The sequence below is a fragment of the Trichomonas vaginalis genome, chromosome IV, assembly GCF_026262505.1.
Source record: "Trichomonas vaginalis G3 chromosome IV, whole genome shotgun sequence".
NCBI classification, from domain to species: Eukaryota; Parabasalia; order Trichomonadida; family Trichomonadidae; genus Trichomonas; species Trichomonas vaginalis.
In genome coordinates, this window is record NC_067206.1 from 17,568,576 (window position 1) to 17,592,312 (window position 23,737).

The following is a 23,737-nucleotide window of genomic DNA, read 5'->3' on the forward strand; positions in this document are numbered from 1 at the left end:
GTGTAGATATTGATATAGATATAGATGTTAATTTTAATATGATATTTGATAAAATTTTTTAAATCAAAACATACTGATAATAGGTTGACATGTAATATGATATTTTGCCTTGTAAATATATTTGGTCGGCAAAATAACCTAATTACTCTTATTTTGAGTTCACTTCCACCATTTCGTCTTATGATAATAATAAAAAGGAAAATAGAGAAAGTGGTTTGATAGTTACAAGAACTAATGATGCTGTGCTTGAGATAGCAACTTTGTTTAAGATTAAACTGTTGAAAAGTACAAATTGTGATTTGAATTTTGGTCATTGCTTTGAAGTTAGAAATTTTAATTGCATACCAACTAAGTACTTAAGGAATAAAACCGTTTGAACTAAAGTTCATTTTTTCGCTATTTTTCGAGTTTCGAAGTACCCAAAGTACAAGGATTTTTTTTCGAAAAAAAGGAGGATTAATCATCCTTGTGCACCTTTAATGAGGTCCAAAATCATGGTTCCGATTTGTTCTATATTCGCGATTGATAATGAAAATCGCGTTTAATTTTGATCACAATTTTTCATATAAATCGCGATTTTTCAAAAAAATCGCGACCACAATAAAATCGCAACTCATTAAAAAACGCGATTTTAAAAAAGTCGCGATTTTTTTAAAAAAATCGCGATTTATATATTTAAATCGTGTAATAAACAGAAATTCATCAAAAGTGACAGCTCTCAATTTTTTGACATTTGTAAATTCTAAATTGAATGAGAAAAATGAAATAATACTAAGCATAATACAATATTCTAGATTTAATTATAATTAGGAAAAAGTTAGTTTTGAGAGTACTTTTCATAGGCATATAGAATGAAATCTTCTGAAAAATAATATCACATAAACTCATATTATTTTCTAATATATAACTATTTTATATAAAAATCAAATTCAATGATCTTAAAAGCGAAGGATAAACCTCAAAATTTACGAATATAATGAGTGGGAATATAATGCTTATCTATCATAAAACCATATGAAATATCAATTTTTGCTTTACGCCTAATTTTTGACGACAATTAGCAAAAAATGTTAAATGTTAACACTCAGTCCATTTGAATATGAAAAATAAAATTGACTTTGATTAAATGTTTTTATTTATCATGCAATTCTTCTTGCGACCAAAGATTTGAATAAAATTTCAAAAAATAAGATAGCTTAAAAAATAATATACGGTAGTGTTTACTAATAGATGAATAGTATATAAATTCTATTAAAATGGATTTGATCCAAAAAAATATATAAAATTTGATCATAAATAAAATCGTTTTAAATTACTTCTTCATTTAAATTATAACAATTATTTTTGGTTTTTATTTATCATCCACATTCAAATTTGAATCTTATCACAAAAGAAGGACCACTTTTATGACTACTGCCAAATCTATAAGCAGAGAATGGCTATTTGAAGCTAAAAGAAGAATAGAAGAAGGTGAATCTTACAAAAGTGTGGGAAAGGAAGTTGAATTGGAAAATGGTAAAAATAAATTGAATGTTGCCGAAAATACAATAAGAAGAGCATTTCAACTTCAAGAAATCGAATTACCAAAAGTTAGTCGCGGCAGAAAACCAAATCCACCAACATTTGAGCAAAAACAATTAATTAATTCTTGTGTTTCACAATATAAAGGATGAATTTCAAAAACTTATTTATTGATTAAAAGGTTTCAAAATATTGCTCAAAATCCCGATTGTGATAAAGAAAAAGAAGAAATTGCAAAAGAATTTGAAAATATAGAAGATTTGACAAAAGATCAAATTTTTGGCAATTTACAAAAAATAAAGCATCATCAAATGGAAAAATTTATGATGGAATCAGGTTTATCTTCAAAAAGAGATTACAAACCAGCAGATCCACCTACCAAATATCGTGCCATATCAAAGAATTTGATATGGCACTGCGATATTCATTACCTTAGTTAGTATGGTTATCTTGGGTACGGCGGCACTGCGTTCCACCTTACCCAACTTAACCTTAAATATTTACAAAACCGTCTGACTTCACTAATGACTTCACTAATGACTTCACTAACGACTTCACTAACATTTTCACTAACGAGCTCACTAATGTAAAAAATAAACGTTCTCACTATCATTCTCACTAACGACTTCACTAATGTTCTCATAAATTTTCCTCAATATCTTCATCATCAGTGTTAACCCTATTGTAGTCATACTTGAAGCCATAAACTTTCTCTAACTTCTTAACGTACAATTTACATAACTTACCTTCGTCATCGTATGGTTTAATGATATAACTATTTCTATCTTTATACACAGTCAATGTATAGTCAACTGGTCTCGGATGTATTTGAAAGAACATGTTATGCTCAGGAAGGAAGAATAAATGTTTAAATGTATGTTTGTTATACTGTGGAATTCGAATGAGTTGCTTTTGTTCTGTCATTTATATAAAATAAAATAAAAAATAAACTTAAAAATTAATGATATCACCACCCTCACACGTATGAAAACATAGCCCAAAAATAATGTTTAGGTGAAGTGGTGAGATCTCACCTCTTTTTTCACCTGTTTTTTCACCCTGTTGAATTCATTGCTTTATAACTCTCTTCCTTTATCCAACTCTTCTAACTTCTTCCTAAGTTCAGCAATGTTGTCCTCATGAAGTTTAATCTTCCTTAATATTCGAGTGTGGTAGAATTTACGAAAAAGTGACAGTAGAAAAGTGACACTTAACCTTCCTTACTATTTTTTGATTATATTTTGTTATTTATATATTTATATATATATGTATATTTATATATGTATATTTATATATGTATATTTATATATGTATATTTATATATGTATATTTATATATTTATATATTTATATATTTATATATGTATATATGTATATATGTATATATTTATATATGTATATATTTATATATGTATATATTTATATATGTATATATTTATATATGTATATATTTATATATGTATATATTTATATATGTATATATTTATATATGTATATATTTATATATGTATATATTTATATATGTATATATTTATATATGTATATATTTATATATGTATATATTTATATATGTATATATTTATATATGTATATATTTATATATGTATATATTTATATATGTATATATTTATATATGTATATATTTATATATGTATATATTTATATATGTATATATTTATATATGTATATATTTATATATGTATATATTTATATATGTATATATTTATATATGTATATATTTATATATGTATATATTTATATATGTATATATTTATATATGTATATATTTATATATGTATATATTTATATATGTATATATTTATATATGTATATATTTATATATGTATATATTTATATATGTATATATTTATATATGTATATATTTATTAGAAACTGCTTCATGCTGCATTGAGTATTGTTGAATAATTTGAAGTAGTGGTTTTTGAAATCAGCACCCCTATGAGAGCGCTGGCGACCGAAACACCACTAGTAAGATTGTGTATTAGAAACTGCTTAATGCTGTGTTGAGTAAGCTTCGATGTCTTTATCAGACCACCTTTAAATTAACCACTCACATTCTCACTGTGGTCCATCTAAAATTTGTAAGCTTTATGACATAAAATTATATTATATGCAGGATCCCACCTATTACTTAATCTTTTTGGAATAAATGTTTTATAATATTTATCGATTGATTGTAATTTTTTGTATAAAAAAAGTTTTTTATTTATATTAAAAATATATTTTGTTAATGATATTATCTTATAATTTGTAAATAAATCTAGTAATAAAATAACTTTAATAGTTGGTGTCACTTTTTCGAAAATTCTGGTTTTTTCTCTTCCTTTATCCAACTCTTCTAACTTCTTCCTAAGTTCAGCAATGTTGTCCTCATGAAGTTTAATCTTCCTTAATATTCCTTCTTTATCTAATGGTTGCTTTATCTTTCTAAACTGAACTCTACCATCCTTCATAGTATGAATGTAAAAACCTTCTGGAATAGTTCCTGATTTAATGTATTCTACCAAAAACTTTTGTTTCATTGCTTCAGTGACTTTATTTGTCATTTCAATCAAATAAAAATTTTAATATTAAATAAAAATAACGTTATTTTTTCAGGAGTGCGGGACAAATTTGCCAGGTGTCACTTTTCAATAACCTTAAATTACGCTTTTCTAATTTTTAAAATAACCTTAAATTATATTTGAAGAAATTATGTCTATGATATATGTTTTATGCTAGAATCTTGGAGTTTTCATGCACTACACAAGAGCTCCAAGGTTCCAAGAGTGAATGCTCAATAGCAATTATAGAGATGTACCTTTTCAAAATGACTTTTACTGATTAAATTTAATCAATAGAAGACATTTTGAAAAGGTACCTCTACAATTAGATATACAAGAGATTCAAAGCTTCATTTCAGATAGATTTGAAACTTTGAAACTCTTGGTAGATTTTGAGTGAATGCTGACAATCATCTTTGAGAAGGTTTTCTTTAAGAAAACCTTCTCAAAGAGGTTTCTCAGGAGCCCTGAGGCTCCCTTTCGTAATGATTGGGAGCCTTGGGGCTCCTGAGACGAAGAATGGCTTCGCCGAATCTTTGATCAGCAGAGGCCAAATGAAAAGGCCTCTGCTGATGGATTCTCAGGAGCCCTGAGGCTCCCTTTCGTAATGATTGGGAGCCTTGGGGCTCCTGAGACGAAGAATGGCTTCGCCGAATCTTTGATCAGCAGAGGCCAAATGAAAAGGCCTCTGCTGATGGATTCTCAGGAGCCCTGAGGCTCCCTTTCGTAATGATTGGGAGCCTTGGGGCTCCTGAGACGAAGAATGGCTTCGCCGAATCTTTGATCAGCAGAGGCCAAATGAAAAGGCCTCTGCTGATGGATTCTCAGGAGCCCTGAGGCTCCCTTTCGTAATGATTGGGAGCCTTGGGGCTCCTGAGACGAAGAATGGCTTCGCCGAATCTTTGATCAGCAGAGGCCAAATGAAAAGGCCTCTGCTGATGGATTCTCAGGAGCCCTGAGGCTCCCTTTCGTAATGATTGGGAGCCTTGGGGCTCCTGAGACGAAGAATGGCTTCGCCGAATCTTTGATCAGCAGAGGCCAAATGAAAAGGCCTCTGCTGATGGATTCTCAGGAGCCCTGAGGCTCCCTTTCGTAATGATTGGGAGCCTTGGGGCTCCTGAGACGAAGAATGGCTTCGCCGAATCTTTGATCAGCAGAGGCCAAATGAAAAGGCCTCTGCTGATGGATTCTCAGGAGCCCTGAGGCTCCCTTTCGTAATGATTGGGAGCCTTGGGGCTCCTGAGACGAAGAATGGCTTCGCCGAATCTTTGATCAGCAGAGGCCAAATGAAAAGGCCTCTGCTGATGGATTCTCAGGAGCCCTGAGGCCCTTTCGTAATGATTGGGAGCCTTGGGGCTCCTGCAGCAGAGTATCGCTCCGCTCCATTAAATTTTTTAAAAAAAGTGCCGTGTGGCAAATTTGTCCTGTTCCCCATCTTTATTATTTTTTTTATTCCTTTGAAAAGTGACACTGGATAGTTTGTCCCTTTCTCTTTTTTCAGTAAGGAAACGCAGGAGTTTTAAGATTTATTTGAGGAGTAGGTTCTGGTTTAAATGTTGGAGTCGGTTTAGGAGTTGACTTTTGAACAGGAGTTTGTACTTCCATAGGTTCAGGAGTCATTGAAGGTGTTGTTTGTGAAGGCGTTGGAGTTTGTTTAACTTCAGCTACTTCAGTATTATTTACAACATTTGCTTTATTTCTTTTCAACATCATAACTGCTCCTGCTGTAGCTAGCAAACCTAGTGGGAGACCATATCTTATATAAGGACTTGACCAAATGCTATTTTTGACAGGAGCTGGTGGAACACCTAACCTTGGTGAGACTGCTCTTTGCCATTGTGCAGCTCGTAAGAAATATTCAATAGGTGCTCCATAATCGTTTGGTAAAGTTTGTTTCATAGATGGTGAAGGTTCACGAGAGCTTGATGAAGAACTCATTTATAAGCTTTAAAAATAAACGTTCATCCTTTATTCCTCACGTCGTCCGTAGCTAAGTTATAGTCATCTAATCTTATTATTGGGATTCCATTAGCACGCACCTGAATGGCAAAGCAACAATCCCTCATAAATCCAATAAGTGGCTTTGGTACATTTTCAGTTGCTAGTTCAATAGGTCCTTTAACAGACAATTTGTATGTTATTGGAGCAGTAGATGTTTGACCTTGCTGGAAGCAAAAGTCCACTTCTGTTGGAAAACCACATAAGAAATGTGTGTTGTCATAGCTATCCCATTTATGTTCCACACTACCATCATCCACCAATGACCTCATAACATCTTCATTAAATCCTATCATATCATTGTTTGTATTGCAAGCGTTCGCAACCATTTCATAAAATACAGGTCCATATGATTTTTCAGGTTCTGCAGGCATATTTCCATAAGCTCCCATGGAAAGCTGAAGATATTTAAACTTAGGGTTCTCAAAATTAACATAATAGTTGTCTTTCTTTCTAAATAGTGCCCAAATACTTTTAACATTAATAGGCGTATAAGCTGCTGTAAATGTTGCACTTGAACTATCTGTATTCTTTGAGAATGAACCGTCCATAGGAATCCAATCCATAACTTTAACAGGAAAACATAAAGCCTCGTTTGTATAATGTTCTACAAGTTCTGTATAAATGTTAGGGTCTAAAGAGAATGACTTTGGATGAATGAAACATTCATTAAAATCCATCTTTGTTCGAAATAGTTGCTGGGTTACAGTTGTAATAGTAACTGTTCCACTAGCTTCTACTGCCTTCGTTATCATAGTGAATGGTTCATTCCATGGAACAAATTTATTTGTCGGTGGATTTGAATCTGAAGCAAATGCAACTTTAAGAGTTGGATTGAAAGCAATGATATCATTTACAGATATAGATGTGCATTGTAAGGCGTCGCTACTGAACTTTACTTTAAGCTGAATGTTTCCTGCAAAAGCTGGAATAAATCGAATAGCTTCTAATGGAAGGAATCTTCTAACAGGAATTCTTAAACGAAGCTTAAAATCAAATGATTTTCCTGCTGTAATTGGACCACTAACAATTTGTCCTGTTCTGCATGTTCCCGAATGACTCCATACATCTTCATGTCGAGTCTTTGAGAAAACATCTACTTTCTTTATTTGTTCGGTAGTTTGTGAGTTTGAAGTTATATATGCTTCTTCTCTTGCGTTGTCTTGAGAATATACGATACGACCATTTGCAAGGATTTGATATCCAGCAACTGCATAGAAAGCGTCATCGAAACCAATCCAAAATCCTGGTGGGTTTGTTTTATTGGAACCTGAACCAATTTCTTTATCTACAATAAATTGACCTTCCATTTTATACGTAATGAATGTATTGTAAAGGTCCAACATATTTTCACCAGGAGGTGAGAGATTGAATGTTACCCATGTGTTATCTTTAGCAGTTCCAGGTTGTGATGGAATCTTTGCGTCAGAATATTTTCTATTAGTGTCACCAATTTGAACTGCATTGTCTATGATATCGAAATATGAGCGAATCTGATGAATATGCTCTGCTGGAGTAAATTCGTTTAACTGTTCGTTCTGCATGTATTTACTTCGGATAAAAATATCTATTTACTTCATTATTCTCACTCTTCTTCTTGGCATTCGTGGTGGAAGTTGTTTCTTGACATTTTCAATGAACTGTACATTCTCTTTTGTCTCAACTTCTTTCACTGGTGGGTCAGGATTCTTTGACTCGGTTTGTTTTTCAATGAAATTCACGAACTTTGCAATAAGCTCTTGGTTCGTTATTGAAAGTACATCTGGCTTCTTTTCTTCTGGTTCTATTGACTTTTCAGTTTGAATAGAAGGCTTAACACGGGCTTCACCCTTGCCATACACCTTAATGTTGTCGCTCTCTGCATTCGCTAATGGAACCTTTCTTTTTCTTATATATTTTACCATCTTTACTCTGACTTACGTAATAGAAAGGATGTTGTATTCCTCTGCGTCATTTAATATAATAGACTCTCGCTCTGATTTTGACAAGCTCATTTTACATCGGTTAAAGTTTTAATTTTGTTTTTTATCTGCAGTCAAATGACTCAGACAAGCCCTACGGACAAGACCCAAGGGGTCATAGATGTTAAAGCATTGAAGAAAGAAATTCGTGAGCAAATTTTATCCGAACTGAAGGAACAAAAACAAGAACAAAAGCCAGAGAGACCAAAGAGAAAACTTAGTGAAAAACAACTTGCTGCATTAGCTGCTGGAAGACAAAAGAACCCACGTTTGCTGGCGAAGAAAGCTAGAGAAGAAGCTGAAGCAAAAGCTAAAGAAGCTGAAGCAAAGAAAGAGTAAATGGTTTATTTTTATCCGAATTAAATGTATAGACAAATACCTTTATCTGTTGCGTTCAGTAGTGAAAACCCTGACGTCAAAATAAAGGGGAACAGAGTAACGTTTAAGTTTCCAACAGACTGGATTGTGAACATAAATGAAGAGAAGTACATTGGCATAACATCTATGTATATAACACGTGCTTTCAGAAAGGTTGACTTTATACTTCAAGTCGAGATAGAAAATGACGAACAGTCTTTAAGCGCCCAAAACATTCACATATACAAATACTTTAAAGACGATACAACATTGCAACAATGTATGATTTCATTTAATGAGATGTTCGAGAAAAAGTTTAACATTGAAGTACAAACTTTACAGCCTTTACGTGAGTTTCTTGCACAACTGAAAGAAGAAGGTAGTCAGCCACAACTTATAGACTTTCATTATGAATTTAATGAAAATGAAGATGGAACTCATGACTGTCAATTCATTGTATTCTCACCATTCAATGAAGTCGCTAAAAAGAAAGAAAATCCATTACGTATAAGATTTCAAATCTCTGAACCAAGTGATGATTTCAAGAATGTTTTCAATTATGATGCAATGCTTCCGAGGAAAAATGAATTTTCAAATTAAGATTTCCAGGTATTTGGGATAGAAAGCAAGCTATATTATATTCAAACTTAAGTAAGGGAGTTGAAAATGAGTTCATTGGTCATACAAGAACTTCACCACTTCCTAACCCTAAATACTATAAATTAACTGGCTTCAATCGTGAGTTTTGGATAGACATGTTCTCCACTCATGACCATAAAGCACCTGTTTGCTTACCTCCAGACCATAAGGACTGTCTCTACATTGAAGCACAACTCTTAAACTCTACCATCGCAGTATTGTAAAATCTACGCTAGCGGCTTATTTTTATCACGAATGACCTCATTGCTGACAAAAATAAATGACCTCAGAACTTCAACTTACGAATAAAGCTTGTTTTAGTCGTTATTGAGAAGTTAAACTTCTCTTCAAAGCAAGGTTGACATGACTTACATAAGTCAAATCCAATCTCTTGACCGTCATAAAGTGCTTTGTAAAGTTTCATTAAACTGAACTCAGAGTCTTTGTCATATGTTCCAACAGGTATGTGAATGTTCTTATCTTCATTGTAATAGCATTGTATAGCTTCAGGAAACATTTCATTAGCTGTTAAAGCAAGAACGTCTTGTTTTACACCTTTACAACGTGCATGGAATGCAACTTCATTTAAATCATTCGTGAGTAAGTCTATGTAAGTCTTCTTTCCACAAAATATTGACTTGTATGCTAAACTTTGTTTTCCAGGTGTTATTTCTGCGAAGTCAGAATGAAATTGACCAAGGTTCTTTCCTATAAGTTCTCTACCGTATCTCTTCTTAAACTCTGCTGCAAGCTTTGGTATGTCTTCATTGAAAATATGCATGCTATCGCAGTCCTGTAAAATATTTGAAGACCCATATCTTCAGCAGTACAGAATACTTCACACATTATTCTCTTCGACATTGACAGAATATTAACACCAAGTGGACAGAAGTTAAAGTGTCTGCAAATGCTTTTCGTTAGCTTGAAAATAGTTTTATCTGAACCATCCAAACCTTCGAACTTCACTATATGGTTGTAGTTTCTGATGGCATATCTTATAGCATCTTTGTCATTTACTATGGTTATTTTTGACTCAATAGGAGATAGAATAGTTTTGCCATAAATACTGTTCAGAATGAGCTTTATATTTTCTTGCAAAGGATTTCCTTCTTTCTTATACTTTAACCTTAACTCAAACAACTTCTTTACTTCATCTCTTATTCTAATATCTCTGTTTCCATCGTAATAGTATCCTTGCAACACTTCACATTTGACACCTTGATATTTTATGAGGTCTTGTAATGTTATATGGTCAACATACATTAAACAGCAAGTGTTTGAACTTCTGGGAACGTTAAGTTCTGGATTTAGTTCAGGGTCACAAACTATTAAAGGAAAGTGTCTATGTATTCCAATCTCTGTTATCTTAATGAGAACAAAGAAGCCAGACATAAACTTTTCACCAATGGGTTCCTTTTGGTCGTCATCGAATAAATTCTCATGAGATACTCTGTGCTTAACATTTCTTTCTTCATAACCTTTGGAATACCTTCTAAAGTATAAAGTCTTGCTATAGCTGATGGATATAATGAAACAGCGTCGAAGTCAGCAATGAGTTTTTTTCGCTCTTTTGTTTAATGTTATCTGACAGCATACATCTTCCACCTTGAATACAGCGTGAAATAAATTCTCTTGGTTTATTTGAGAGGTCATATAAATTTCCATTCGGGAAGTACACTCTGTTCTCAAACAATTTGTTAGCAATTGAACAAATACTAACGTAGTCATAAACGTTTAAATCAAATTCTTTCAATATGTCATTGCGGAACTTAACAAAACCTTCTCTTAAAATTCTTACATCTTGTTTGCAATAAAATGTGCTATACTTTTCTAAGTCGAAGTGGTTCTCATCTATTCTGCAACCTTTGATGGAATCTATGTTTTTCATGAATGTATCTGCATCCCGGATAAACTTACATGCTTCAGAAATGACACCAGTTCTGTTTGTCATTTGCTAACAAAACACTGCTGTAGTAGTTGTATGGAAATACTTCTTTCGGTCCTGTTTGTAAGTTAAACATAGCAGGAAATAGTTTTAAGTTTCTTATTTATAACACTGTAAGAGTCTTTTATAATAATTGCCCTTCCTTTATATAAGCCAGTTATTTGCATTGTTCGTGAAACCTTTAATGATGGGAGTTCCTTTCACTTCTGTCATGTGTCTTAAGATGAAGTTTATGTCATAGCTGAGGTTGTGAAAATATACTAAACTCTTGTCAGGAAGTCGTTCCAAAAATTCTGTTGCACAATTCTGACCCAAATGCTTTCACTCACTGAACCATCTTCACTGTCATAACATATGTTAAAAGCTTTATGAAAGCCATCGGTACTGCACTCAAAGTCAGCAAAGAAAACGTGCTCAGGAATGAACTTGCACTTATTTTTATTTACTTCTTTTGACTCGGCTTTCTTCTTCAGTTGTACACAATACTTTGGAGCATATGTCAAATCTTTAAATGGTGCAAGGTTCTGTTTATATAAGTCAGTCGTATATGTGAAAAGTTCTCCATAAGAAATAGGTTCGAAATTATTTGCACTCCCACAATGTTTTCATAACATCCCATAACGGTGTTGTTCTATCATAACGAACTACATATTTGTTCTCTTCTTTGTATAAATCTTCATCTGTTTCTCAATGTTCATTCCACCACAAGCTTTGAGAATTTCTTTATAATTTATGATAAAATATGTTGTCATTGGTAATCTTTCATTTAGCATGTAGTGGTCTTCAACAAGAAGTAAGTCAATAGTTCGAACAGTTTCACATTCTTTTGGTATGTATCTCTTTATTTCATTATGTCTTGAGTCATTGAAGTAACCAATGGTAAACATTAAATGCTATACCTGTTGCGTCAGAAATTTCTTGTACTTTACTTTGAGGAAAGTCTCTAACACGAATGACTTCTCTCATGTGGTCAATAGTTTCTTCATCTACTTCAGCCTGAATGCAAGCATAAACGAAACAATTGTCTTCTGTCATAAGTGTTGCAGTTCTTTTGTTCAGTTCATTGAAGATTTGGTAGCGCTCAAGATTTATAGGTAATGTGCAAAGATACTTCCAGAACTGACCGCTTCTCTTCTTATAAAACTTCTTTTCACCATTATCTTTCCAAAAGCTTTCTATAAGTGCTGGGTTTCCTGTTTGCTTAAGAGCTTCCAAAATGGCTTTCTGGTCATTTGTCAGTGTGCTTTCATCTCTATATGGTCTCTTTTTTTGGTTTGCCTTTCTTTACATCTGACATCGTTAAGCCTTCATATTCTGTTAAATCATACATCTTTATTTCGGTAAGATTCTTTATGTTTGTCAAGAAGAAGTCATAGTGCATTTCAACAATACCTGCAGCATTTGCTTCTATCTCTGATATAAAGTTCTCCTTCAAGAGCTGATGTAGTAATGTTCCCAATATTATTGAGGTTTAACGTAGAACATTCATACTTTCCACCAAGTTTATAACATACCATCCATCTTTGTTGGGAGTTTATTTTAATCTTCTCTAAGAGTCTCATGAAAACCTTACCGAAATGTTTGTGTAAGTAGTCTCTGTTTGGTTCATCTAAAGCTTCGATGTTAAAGTCAATGAGTCTATTGCCTGACTTCACATTTCTCTTCCTATTCTCTTCATCTTTCTTTAACCATCTCTCACCTTCTTTTGGTTTGTCATCAATGGAACGAATGACATCGTTAGCTTTGCGAACTTGTTCTATAGCATTTTTAAACATCTCTCTTCTCTGTTGTTTCAGTGTGTCGTCTCTTCTTCTGTTTCACCAACGTTTGCATTTGTTATGTCAAACATTTCTCTTCTTACTTCATGAGGTACTGAACGTCTATGATATAAGTCATAGCAACGTCATTTAAAGGAAATGCTCTTGCATGGACTTCGTCCTCGCCGCGTTGCGGCTTTATGAACTCATGAATTCTATCATAACTTATTGCACCATTATAGTCATTGAGGATGTCAGCGAGTGCTTTTTTGTTTGTTGCGTAATGCTTTGCTACTTCTATGTTAGCTTCTGTAAGAAGTTGTTTTATTTCCGAGTGTTCTAACTTAGACAACTTCCGATACATCTTTAGTAGGAAATAAAAAATATTTTTGAAAAAATTAGATTAGATTTTTTAAAGTTATTTTTCAAAATAATTTAATATTTTTATTTTAATGAAACACATGCAAGATTGCAAGTTCTTTCATACAATGCTCTCGCTACTGCCATCAAGAATGAGTTCAATAATGCTTCAAATGTTAATGTTATCTTTAACAAGAAGTTTGTGAAAGAATCTAAGTTTGGTCAGTATGTCAGACCATTAGCTATCGTCATTGACCGCAAACGTTATACTTCACAAGAGTTAGCAGTAGTTTTGAAACAAAAGGGTTTCTTCGTGAATGTCAAAGATACTCATTATACTGTTATAAAGAACTCTAATATTGACTTCTTCAGTATTGCTTTAAATCTTTCCGAACAGAAAGAATATAAGAAGGGTGAAACAAATGTGAAATATTATCCTTCATCTCTGAAGACAATAACGAACAAAGATGTTATACAGAAATTCTTACCAAAGGTTGAAGAAGCTTCTATTGACATTGACGAAGGAAGTGAAATGGTTGAAGAAATAGACCCTGAAGCTATTTAACCAAAAATATATTTTTGAATAACTGATGGTGTCACCACGTCACCACGTCACCATGTCACCAGGTTAATTAACTTCTTTTAAAAATGATGACAACATGACATTTTGACAACACAGCAGGATTAATGCAAAAATGAATATTATCGTTAATGTTATCGTTAATGTTATCGTTTATGTTATCGTTAATGTTATCGTTAATGTTATCAGTGTCGAACATAATTGACGTAGGATTCATGACTTCTTCGTAAATGAGTGTAAATATAGCACAAAAATATTTTAGGTGAAGAGGTGAGATCTCACCCGTTTTTTCACCTCTTTTTTCACCTCATTCTCTTTTCGTTAATGTTGTCGTGACTTCTTCGTTAATGTTGTCGTGACTTCATTCTTCTCTTTGAAGTTATCGAAATATTCTGTTATTTTTTCCTTCAGTAATGTTAAGTCTTCTTTGAATGTAAGTATTGTGCAACCTTTGATGTCATAGTGTGTTTGAGGAAGAAGTATTTTTGACAATTTCCTTTATTTGCTCATTCGGTGTCATTGAAATCGGTAAGTTTTCACGATAGAACCAGTTTCTGTCAGATTTATATATTTTAGCTAAGTCATAAAAGCTCTTGTTGTTTCTTCTGACTAAATGCAACATAACCATATCTTTATCTTCTTCTTTCTCCAATTCTTCAGTAATATATCATATACCTATAACTCTTTTCCTTTCCTTTTGGTACTGAACGCGGTATTCTTTTCTGTATGCTTTGTCTTTGGATTCAATGACTTCATCTTTTGCTTGAAGTTTCTTTTCCATCTCTCCGCGTTCTGCTTTATATAGTTCATCTAACATCATGAAAATATAACAAGCATAACGAGGTGAAGCCCACATTGCTACAGCGTTTACTAAAAGTCTATGAACATAATAACCTTTCAAACCAGGAGCCAAATTCTTGCGATTTTCGTACGGAATCTCTTCTCTCGGTTTTCCGAGGGAAGCAATCATATGAGAAAATTCTTCTAAAAGTTCTTTTGTCTGTTGGTTTTCAAACCAATGATATGCTTGCTTTGTAGAACGAAGAGCATTCATTATACTTTGCATTTGGTACATGTCATCTTTGACTGAACGAATGAGTCTCAATTGTTTGTTATACTGTATGTATTCGTATTCTTCATTTATGGCTTCATGAACGATAGCAGTTGTTGTGTTCTCTGATGTTGACATTACTGTCTTTACATACAAGATAAAAAAATAAATAAAAATAAAACTAACTTTATTTTCTGACTTTCACAAAAGACCAAAAAATAAACGCTTTACATGTATTTTTCAGCAACTTCGTCAAATAATTTTATAGCTTTATCTATCTCATCTACTTCAAACGTTTCTTTACCTTTCGTGGGAGCGAGTATATAAGAATTTCCGAAAAAGTGACACCCAAAAAGTGACACTTTCAATAGGGAGTAGCACTTAAAAAGTGACAATTTAAAATTCACAATAAATAAAAATAATAAATTTTTTAGTCTATTAAATTATTCTTTTCTTTGAAATCCTCTAAAAATTCTTCGAAATGTTCTAAAATATAATCTGGAGAATTATAACAAAATTCATTAATTTCTAACATATACGTATCTAACAATTCATTTGGAATTTCAAACGATCTTAAATATGTAATTGAATTTTGTATCTTCTCATTTATTTGAGAAAGTTTTTCTTCAGCATTTTCCAATAAAAATCTTAATGGATTCAAATTGGCTTCTTGATTCTGAACAAAATTTAATACTTGGTATAAACGTGATTGAACTTCTCTTTTCAATTTTGTTTTATAATATGTCAATCGAGGCTCGCGAATTCTAATTGAAGGAATAAAACCTGTTTGAAGTAAATCGTTTTTAATACGATAAAAGTAATTGGGTGCAACTTCTTCTAAAAGATTTTTGACAAAAACATCAATTCTTTGATTTTTAACGCAGCCAAAATCGTGATATTTTATCTTTTTAAATAAAGATTCAGAAACGTTATTCACAACGGTTAATTCATTTGGTCTGGCAGCGGCTATCCACATCATAGCCAACAATTCCTTATACAAAATTCAAAAACTTGGGTGCAATCAGTTCTGATTGCACCCAAGTTTTTGAACTTTCTTGAGGGAATGGAAGAGTAAGAGGTATACATTATGAATATATACCTCTTACCCTTCCATTCCCTCTCTGACAGCGGGAAACTTTGTCTGAATGTTAAACTATTCAGACAAAGTTTCCCACTGTTTGCGAAGGAATTGTTGGCTATGATGTACTGATCATGAATCAGTACATCATAGCCAACAATTCCTTATATAAGTTCAAAAACTTGGGTGCAATCAGTTCTGATTGCACCCAAGTTTTTGAACTTTCTTGAGGGAATGGAAGAGTAAGAGGTATACATTATGAATATATACCTCTTACCCTTCCATTCCCTCTCTGACAGCGGGAAACTTTGTCTGAATGTTAAACTATTCAGACAAAGTTTCCCACTGTTTGCGAAGGAATTGTTGGCTATGATGTACTGATCATGAATCAGTACATCATAGCCAACAATTCCTTATATAAAGTTCAAAAACTTGGGTGCAATCAGTTCTGATTGCACCCAAGTTTTTGAACTTTCTTGAGGGAATGGAAGAGTAAGAGGTATACATTATGAATATATACCTCTTACCCTTCCATTCCCTCTCTGACAGCGGGAAACTTTGTCTGAATGTTAAACTATTCAGACAAAGTTTCCCACTGTTTGCGAAGGAATTGTTGGCTATGATGTACTGATCATGAATCAGTACATCATAGCCAACAATTCCTTATATAAAGTTCAAAAACTTGGGTGCAATCAGTTCTGATTGCACCCAAGTTTTTGAACTTTCTTGAGGGAATGGAAGAGTAAGAGGTATACATTATGAATATATACCTCTTACCCTTCCATTCCCTCTCTGACAGCGGGAAACTTTGTCTGAATGTTAAACTATTCAGACAAAGTTTCCCACTGTTTGCGAAGGAATTGTTGGCTATGATGTACTGATCATGAATCAGTACATCATAGCCAACAATTCCTTATATAAAGTTCAAAACTTGGGTGCAATCAGTTCTGATTGCACCCAAGTTTTTGAACTTTCTTGAGGGAATGGAAGAGTAAGAGGTATACATTATGAATATATCCTCTTACCCTTCCATTCCCTCTCTGACAGCGGGAAACTTTGTCTGAATGTTAAACTATTCAGACAAAGTTTCCCGCTGTCAGCGAAAGAATTGTTCCATCTGGTGCATAGAGTGCGAATCTATGCACCAAATGGAGCAAGTCCCTCGCGAAATTGCCAAACTTGCGTCGCATTTCAAAGATTGCGACCCAAATTTTGGCGATTTCTAGTAGAGATGGAGTATTTTGAGTCACTGACCTATATGCAGTGGCTCAAAGGGCTCCATCTCTACTTTGAAGCAAGGAAACTTTCCTCGAAATTTTGATAATTTGAAGAAAGTTTTCAAGCAATTAACAAAGGATTACTCGCTATGAGGTAAAAATTCTAGATTTTCACCTCATAGCGAGAGCTTCCCTTTCATTGCTTGAAAACTTTCCCCAGCTTCAAAATTGGGGAAAGGGCTGTAAAGTCGACTCCGATACCAGCAGGTACCAGAGTATTTAAAAGAGAAGCCCTCGTACGAGTTTCTATGAAGACCTTCTCATTCAAGAAGATCTTAATAGAAAATCGTACGAGGGCATTGGAAACTCGCGTCTGGTACATGTTGGTACCAGAGTGTTTGAGATTTGAAGACTCTGGTACTAACATGTACCAGAATTTATGATGAATTTAAGATGGACCATTATAAAATGGTAGCGGTTTGTTTCAAAAAATTTTAGATGAGATTTGCAGAGATATAGATTATATGATTTATACATATGAAAAATAATATATAAAAATATAATTTTGAGATAATTATGTAAATAATATTTTAAATATTTGAATTTGAGGTATAATTTTATAGTAAAATATATTATAAAGAGTATTTATATAAATATTGTAAAATAATATAAGTAATAAAAATTGAGACCCGCTCCCTGTTTTTGATGTTTTGTCACTTTTTCGGTAATTCTTATTGTTTCTTTTTCAGCAACTTCGTCAAATAATTTTATAGCTTTATCTATCTCATCTACTTCAAACGTTTCTTTACCTTTCGTGGGAGCACCATACATTTTCTCAAAAACTTCAAGCAGTTCTGTTTCAGCAGCTTTCATATCATTAACGAACACAACCTTGACTCTATTGACTGTACTGTCATATCTTTGAGTTATATTATATGTCCTTCCTATCTTATATCTTTTTGTGTTGAAGTCCTTCGGTTTCTGAACGATGTAAAGTAAGCCTTCACTGCAACGTTCCGTATCGAATGAACCATATGTTATGAAGTTATATCCAACAACTGGGTCTAACCATAACAAAACTATTGGTATAAGACTTTTGTCTATAAGATATGCTCTTGTTCCATGAAATGCTACTGATATCATGAGCTCAGGATTTCTTGTCAAAATTTTCTGAGTAGAAGCAATTCTAACCCAGTCCTTTGTTTTCTTTCCAGAAGGTGTTATAATGTCTGACAAAGAATATTTGTTGTATTTCTTTGAGTATCTTACGTTTAAATCACCAATTCTAACCACTTTGGTGTCATTGTCAATCTTTCTAACTGTTTCAAACTCAATGTTTGTCATTACTGTCTTTACATACAAGATAAAAAAATAAATAAAAATAAAACTAACTTTATTTTATCTTTTATGAAAATTCATGAAATTTGGTCATTTTTCAGCAAAAATAATGTTTAGGTGAAGAGGTGAGATCTCACCCGTTTTCTCACCTGTTTTCTCACCTGTTTTTTCACAAGCGTTTTACATGAATTGTACGATGTATATTTGAAATCCTAAACAGTTTCGTAGCTTCTATTTCTTCTTTTAGCACATCGAATGTTTTAACGATACCGAAAGTTTCTTTATACTTCTTCTTGACGTCAGATAGAAGGAAATCTTCTGCTGTTGAATAGTTTTTATTAAGAAATGTCAACATATCCATTTTATCTTCTGCTGGCTTTTCTGCTTCTTTCTTTAAGTCTGCATAGTCGTTTCGCATTCTTTCTATCTCTTTGACTGAGTAGTTATATTTTCTTATTGCTGCTTTACATTTTGAACATTGCGGCATCGTTTTTGCGTTATACATTGAAATAAAACCAGCTAGAACAACTAAGGCGTCAATGGTTTTCTTTAACTCAAAAGCTGCTGGTTTTATCTGTTCATTCCATACTTTACCTCTTCTATCTTTATCTCTTATCTGCCATACACATTCTGCAATTAATGAAACAAAGTTGTCGTATGTCTTAAATTCTTCGGATTTGTAAAGGTCAGAAATATTTTTATAAACCATGTCGCAATCTTTGTCCATAACTTTATGGTTGCAATGATATCCTAGAAACTCATAGTTTACCTTTCGTATGAACTTCTTTATTTCTACTGAGTCAGTTGCTTTGACTTCAATTTCGTCAAATTCGGGAATGGTTAGTTTTTGTTGCTGAATTTCAGGTAGTTTAGGTAAATGGTCGATGAGGTCCTGCATGTCATAAAGATATTCTTCATTTTCTTCATCCTGTGCGGTACAGTCTAAATTACTTGTTAACAGTTCTTGCTTTATCTTCTGGATTTTTGTTTCGAAAGTATATGAAGAAGGAATGAAGTTTTTCATTTCTACTAACATTGACGTAGGATTCATAACTAACGAGTTTGGTGCTGTTGCGGACAGAGTCCTGCCGTTCGCGGCTTGAATTGCTGTTGTGCCGATTGTTGAAATCATATCTTTACATACAAAATAAAAAATAAATAAAAATAAAACTAACTTTATTTTTTCTATCTTAAGGAAATTCATGAAAATTCATGAAAGTGAAAAAAGAGGTGAAAAAACGGGTGAGATCTCACCTCTTCACCTCAACATTATTTTTGGTGTAAATTTATGACAAAAATAAATGGTACCATTAATGATATCATGACTGTTCTCATTCATGTCTGATTTACATCTAATGAAAAAGTTTAAAAGAATTTTCTTATTCTTTCTGGCTTATTTTTGTCTTTCCAGTACTCCCGCTCTAATGGTCCCAGATGTGTTGTCTTTGACTCTCTCAAGTTCTTAGATGGTATAACATCTTCAACGCCTCCTTCATATCTTACTTTATAAGTGTCATCGTTTATGTTATAGCCAAGTATTTCAATACTAACTGCAAACCGTCGAGTTTGGATCAAATGCTGTAGTTGGTGCAGGAATATTAATGATATAAGTCATTAAATCATTAAGTGACGTAAATAATGTTGTCGTTTTTGATTTAATTTCTTTAGCATCTGTTATATACGGTAATTTTATTTCTGTAGTTTCTGAATTAAAGATATTCGCTAAAATGTTTTGTAAACTGTTTTGAACAGCTGTGTAAACCGTTGAATCCGGAACTCTTACGATTTCACCGTCCTTAATAAAAGGCATTGCACATGGTGTAGTGCTTGGGTCAAATCTTTTTGGGTTATGATTCAACATATATTCTAATGCTTCATAAACAGACCTATATACGGTTGTATTATCTTTTTCAATAATTTCACCGTCCTTAATAAAAGGCATTGCACATGGAGTTAAAATAGGGTCAAACTTTTCATAGTCCTTCCATGTTATGTATTTCTCAGTATTTCCATCAGAAATAACAATATATTTGTCAGTAAGTGTGAGAGAGTATTGACCAAAATATAAACGTTTAGCTCTGTCAGCTTCATACGCATATGCAGCTATACTCATATTTTAATGAGAATAAAATGTTGTTCTATTTGCAAAGTACAGACCCAAACGAATACGAGACAGTAAAGCTACAAACAAACTTAGGTCTACAGAATGAGGCGCTTGCATTCAGAATGGTTGACTTCAATACTATCGCTTCATTCGTTATAACAGATGAAACAGATTTCATGGAGATTGAAATAGATGGAAAGAAGCACGAAATAAGATTTCACAATAATGTAGAATATAAGATGGAAACATTAGCTGGAGTGTTAAATGCTCTCATAAATACTACAATAAACAAGGATAACGAAGAAAACTTAATGAATGTTAAACTTATTGCAGGAGTTTTGAAGTTCAGTTATGTGAAGGAGTTTAAGATACCAAGAATGAGTCATAGAGTTCAATTGCTTTTAGGAGCATACCATATGACATTTCCTTTAAAAAGTGTTGACAAAACGATTGAGATGAAATCTGTTCCATACGTATGTTATGGTAATTGTTTATACATTGAGTCTAAAATAGCTAATGTCACAGGCATTTCAGGAGTTAATAGTAAAGGTTCAGTAGAATATAAATCCTTCTGTTATGCAGTCAATTCAATGTTCATTCCAAACGTTCCTGTCATAGCAACTCATTTAGGTAAATGGGTTCGCATTAGTCCTCATAATTTGAAAGACATGCAATTCAGACTTGTTGACTTTCAAGGAGAGCCTGTAGAACTGAAGGCACCAGTGCGAATGACTGTTGAAGTTGACTTTTTAGAAAATATTAAATGCAACAGCTTACAAGAGAACTCAGAGCTAAAAATATAAAGTATGAATGTTATGTATTAGGTCATGAACTTTGGTTGTTGCTGTTTGATGAAACAAATGAATTAGTTATGTCAGTCAAGAGAACAGAAAAATATTGTGTTAGTGAAAACTGCACCAAGTCAATAAGATTAGGTTTGCATTATGAAGATGAGTTCGATACTGTTGAAGAAGTTTTGGATAGATATTACAAATTGCTTTAATTTACTAAAACATATTTCAAGCAAAGTTTATATTCTGTTGAAAGTTTTGTATACTCGTTCGAATATTTATACTTAAACTCAACTCCTGTAGTTCCTGGTGTTTCAATGATGCGGATGTTACCTATTTTCATGAATGGTGGCGTTTGACCACAGCATTCGATTTCAGGGTCGAGATAGTCAATGACACATTGTTTCCCTGTTATTCGTGATATAACATTTTCAAGGTCCTCCTTTGTTAGAATTATTTGGTTCTTGCTTATAAGATTTACCAAAAGCTTCTTATCGTCTTTGAGTAAAATTGTTTGATATAACTGAAGAAGGTAATGGTCTACGTTATTTGAAGGATTCGTTTGAATGTTTGTGTAAGGGTTGTCGTTGGCTTCTCTTGAAAGAATTTGGTCTAATGGTGGATACTCTAACTTAACATCTGATGTAGCGTTTGCACTTGAAGCTGAGTTTAAATTCACGGATTTCAGTTCTGGTTCTTTTTCTTTCAAACACTCCGAACTATAGTTCTTTATGACAATATTGTTTGTCGTTCGTGAGTCAACATTTGATGTTGGTTCAATTGGAACATTAACGGCACCAGCTAAGATGGATTTGCTTCTCATTTCATATAGAATAAAAACCTTTTATATGTATGAAATGAACAATATACTCGACAAGGGTTTGAATGTAAAGCTAACGAATGAAAATATTGTTGAATTCACTGAGACAGGTGCTGTGTATAAAGATGTAGAACTACTGAACAAAAGAGCAAAGGGAAGAAGCAGGAATATGAACAAAGGGTGGAAGCCTATAAAAATTTATGTCAATGATGGCTCAGGAGGTTCAAACATAAAGTATGCAGAAAGTTATAGAGTTTATGCTCTCAAAGGTGAAAAGCCTTCATTTAAGAACAGCTATTCTAACGCATATCCTCAAAAGCTAACGGATGGGGAAGTGGATGATATGAATGACAGCAAAAATATTAACAGAAATGGCGACAGAGATGCATGGAATTTGTTTACCATCAGTCAATTGAAGGTTAAACTTTAAAACAATGTTGGTCGTTCCCATGGAATATTTTTGACTTTAATGGTATAGGGTGTCCAAAGGTGCGTTTAGCACAGCGCTCTATATGAGACTATTAAAGGAGATATATGCTGATTATAAATATATAATAAAAAATATGAATATATGTATATGATGAGTATGTTGTATTTTGGCGCCATGCCGGGATATAAAATGAATTTTGAGACAAGAGGCGGTTTCGCGGGAAATTTTGGCGGGATTTTTTTCATTTTTTTAATGAATCATAAAGAAAACATCCTCGCTCTTGCAAAAAAATGCAAAGACTGTAAAAAATCTACGAGACATTGGTAAAATGCTTCGGTATGGATGCTCCTAGCTATTCCACTGTAACGTATCATGTTAGGATGTATCACTTCATGAACAAAAAGGCGCCCATCATAAAAATTGACAAAAAATCGCCGGATCAAAGAAAAATCAAAGCAATTCTTCAAGCGCTAGATGAAGACCCAAGAGCATCACTCAGAAGGATAGAGGAGATGACAAAGATACCACGTACAACAGTCAGTTATTATCTGCACAATTATTTGAACTACAAACTAGCGTATACACGTTGGGTTCCGCACAACCTTAATTCAGTTCAAAAAAAATCTAGAGTCCAATCTTCGAAAGAGCTCCTCTCTATATTGGGTGCGTATCAATCCAAGAAGTTTCGCTTTTTAGTAACAGGGGACGAGTCTTGGTTTCAATATGCAACAGAAGCCAAAATCATGTGGATCCCGAAGGATGAAAATCCGCAAACATTCCCGAAGAAAAAAATTGACACACCAATGATGATGTTGTCGGTTTTTTGGGGCGTGAATGGCATCATCGCAATTGATATTCTTCAAAAACCTAATACGATGAATGCTCAGTATCTAATTGACAATGTTCTTACTCAAATTATCAATTCTGATGAGTTTGAAAAATTCAAACAACAAAACAAAAGTTTGCAATTCATTTTGATAATTCAAGAGTTCACAAAAGTCATAAGGTAATGAATTACTTGGTGGAAAACAATGTCAAAGTTGTTCCAAACCCATTTTATTCACCTGATATTGCCCCCTCTGACTTTTATTTATTCGGCACGCTAAAAAAGAGAGCTGAAGGACGCGAATTCGCGAGTCCAGATGATCTTGAAAATTTTGTAAGAGAGCAATTTGAGCAATTTTCTCATGATGATTTAAAGCGTGTCTTTCAAGCCTGGATCGATCG

At 33.2% G+C, this 23,737-nt stretch overlaps 7 protein-coding genes and 4 pseudogenes across 11 annotated transcripts, besides 11 other annotated features; 2 read left to right on the plus strand and 9 right to left on the minus strand.

Annotated features, from left to right (window-relative positions):
* Positions 1–685: 685 nt before the first annotated feature.
* Positions 686–722: a mobile genetic element.
* Positions 686–722: a terminal%2Cinverted (terminal inverted repeat of Banshee-A3 transposon ID:TVAGG3_0114710).
* Positions 723–1,406: 684 nt separating this feature from the next.
* TVAGG3_0114720 (uncharacterized protein) lies at positions 1,407–1,673 on the plus strand (the record flags this gene model as incomplete). The annotated part of the gene is made up of 1 exon (XM_051223278.1): positions 1,407–1,673. The coding sequence occupies one exon, from the start codon at positions 1,407–1,409 to the stop codon at positions 1,671–1,673; it is 267 nt and encodes an 88-aa protein (XP_051108264.1).
* Positions 1,674–4,139: 2,466 nt separating this feature from the next.
* Positions 4,140–4,168: a terminal%2Cinverted (terminal inverted repeat of MuDR-4N1_TV transposon ID:TVAGG3_0114730).
* Positions 4,140–5,516: a mobile genetic element.
* Positions 5,483–5,516: a terminal%2Cinverted (terminal inverted repeat of MuDR-4N1_TV transposon ID:TVAGG3_0114730).
* Positions 5,517–5,576: a mobile genetic element.
* An 8-nt stretch (positions 5,577–5,584) lies between these two features.
* Positions 5,585–23,737: part of a mobile genetic element that runs on past the window's edge.
* On the minus strand, positions 5,664–6,022 carry TVAGG3_0114760 (repellent protein 1 family; the record flags this gene model as incomplete). The annotated part of the gene is made up of 1 exon (XM_051223279.1): positions 5,664–6,022. A coding segment is annotated over one exon (359 nt), but the record flags the coding sequence as incomplete, so codon positions are not given.
* TVAGG3_0114770 (uncharacterized protein) lies at positions 6,053–7,626 on the minus strand (the record flags this gene model as incomplete). The annotated part of the gene is made up of 1 exon (XM_051223280.1): positions 6,053–7,626. A coding segment is annotated over one exon (1,574 nt), but the record flags the coding sequence as incomplete, so codon positions are not given.
* On the minus strand, positions 7,654–8,076 carry TVAGG3_0114780 (annotated as a pseudogene). Its single transcript has one exon. A coding segment is annotated over exon 1 (423 nt).
* On the plus strand, positions 8,407–8,905 carry TVAGG3_0114790 (uncharacterized protein; the record flags this gene model as incomplete). The annotated part of the gene is made up of 1 exon (XM_051223281.1): positions 8,407–8,905. A coding segment is annotated over one exon (499 nt), but the record flags the coding sequence as incomplete, so codon positions are not given.
* TVAGG3_0114800 lies at positions 9,326–9,900 on the minus strand (annotated as a pseudogene). The gene has a single exon. A coding segment is annotated over exon 1 (575 nt).
* Positions 11,251–12,019, minus strand: TVAGG3_0114810 (annotated as a pseudogene). The gene has a single exon. A coding segment is annotated over exon 1 (769 nt).
* TVAGG3_0114820 lies at positions 14,098–14,870 on the minus strand (annotated as a pseudogene). Its single transcript has one exon. A coding segment is annotated over exon 1 (773 nt).
* Positions 15,050–15,079: a terminal%2Cinverted (terminal inverted repeat of MuDR-2_TvMULE3 transposon ID:TVAGG3_0114830).
* Positions 15,050–17,768: a mobile genetic element.
* Positions 17,741–17,768: a terminal%2Cinverted (terminal inverted repeat of MuDR-2_TvMULE3 transposon ID:TVAGG3_0114830).
* Positions 18,535–19,332, minus strand: TVAGG3_0114840 (organellar and viral DNA polymerase type B; the record flags this gene model as incomplete). Its single annotated transcript, XM_051223282.1, has 1 exon — positions 18,535–19,332. A coding segment is annotated over one exon (798 nt), but the record flags the coding sequence as incomplete, so codon positions are not given.
* TVAGG3_0114850 (organellar and viral DNA polymerase type B) lies at positions 19,912–20,478 on the minus strand (the record flags this gene model as incomplete). Its single annotated transcript, XM_051223283.1, has 1 exon — positions 19,912–20,478. The coding sequence occupies one exon, from the start codon at positions 20,476–20,478 to the stop codon at positions 19,912–19,914; it is 567 nt and encodes a 188-aa protein (XP_051108269.1).
* TVAGG3_0114860 (uncharacterized protein) lies at positions 21,469–22,083 on the minus strand (the record flags this gene model as incomplete). Its single annotated transcript, XM_051223284.1, has 1 exon — positions 21,469–22,083. The coding sequence occupies one exon, from the start codon at positions 22,081–22,083 to the stop codon at positions 21,469–21,471; it is 615 nt and encodes a 204-aa protein (XP_051108270.1).
* Positions 22,556–23,737: part of a mobile genetic element that runs on past the window's edge.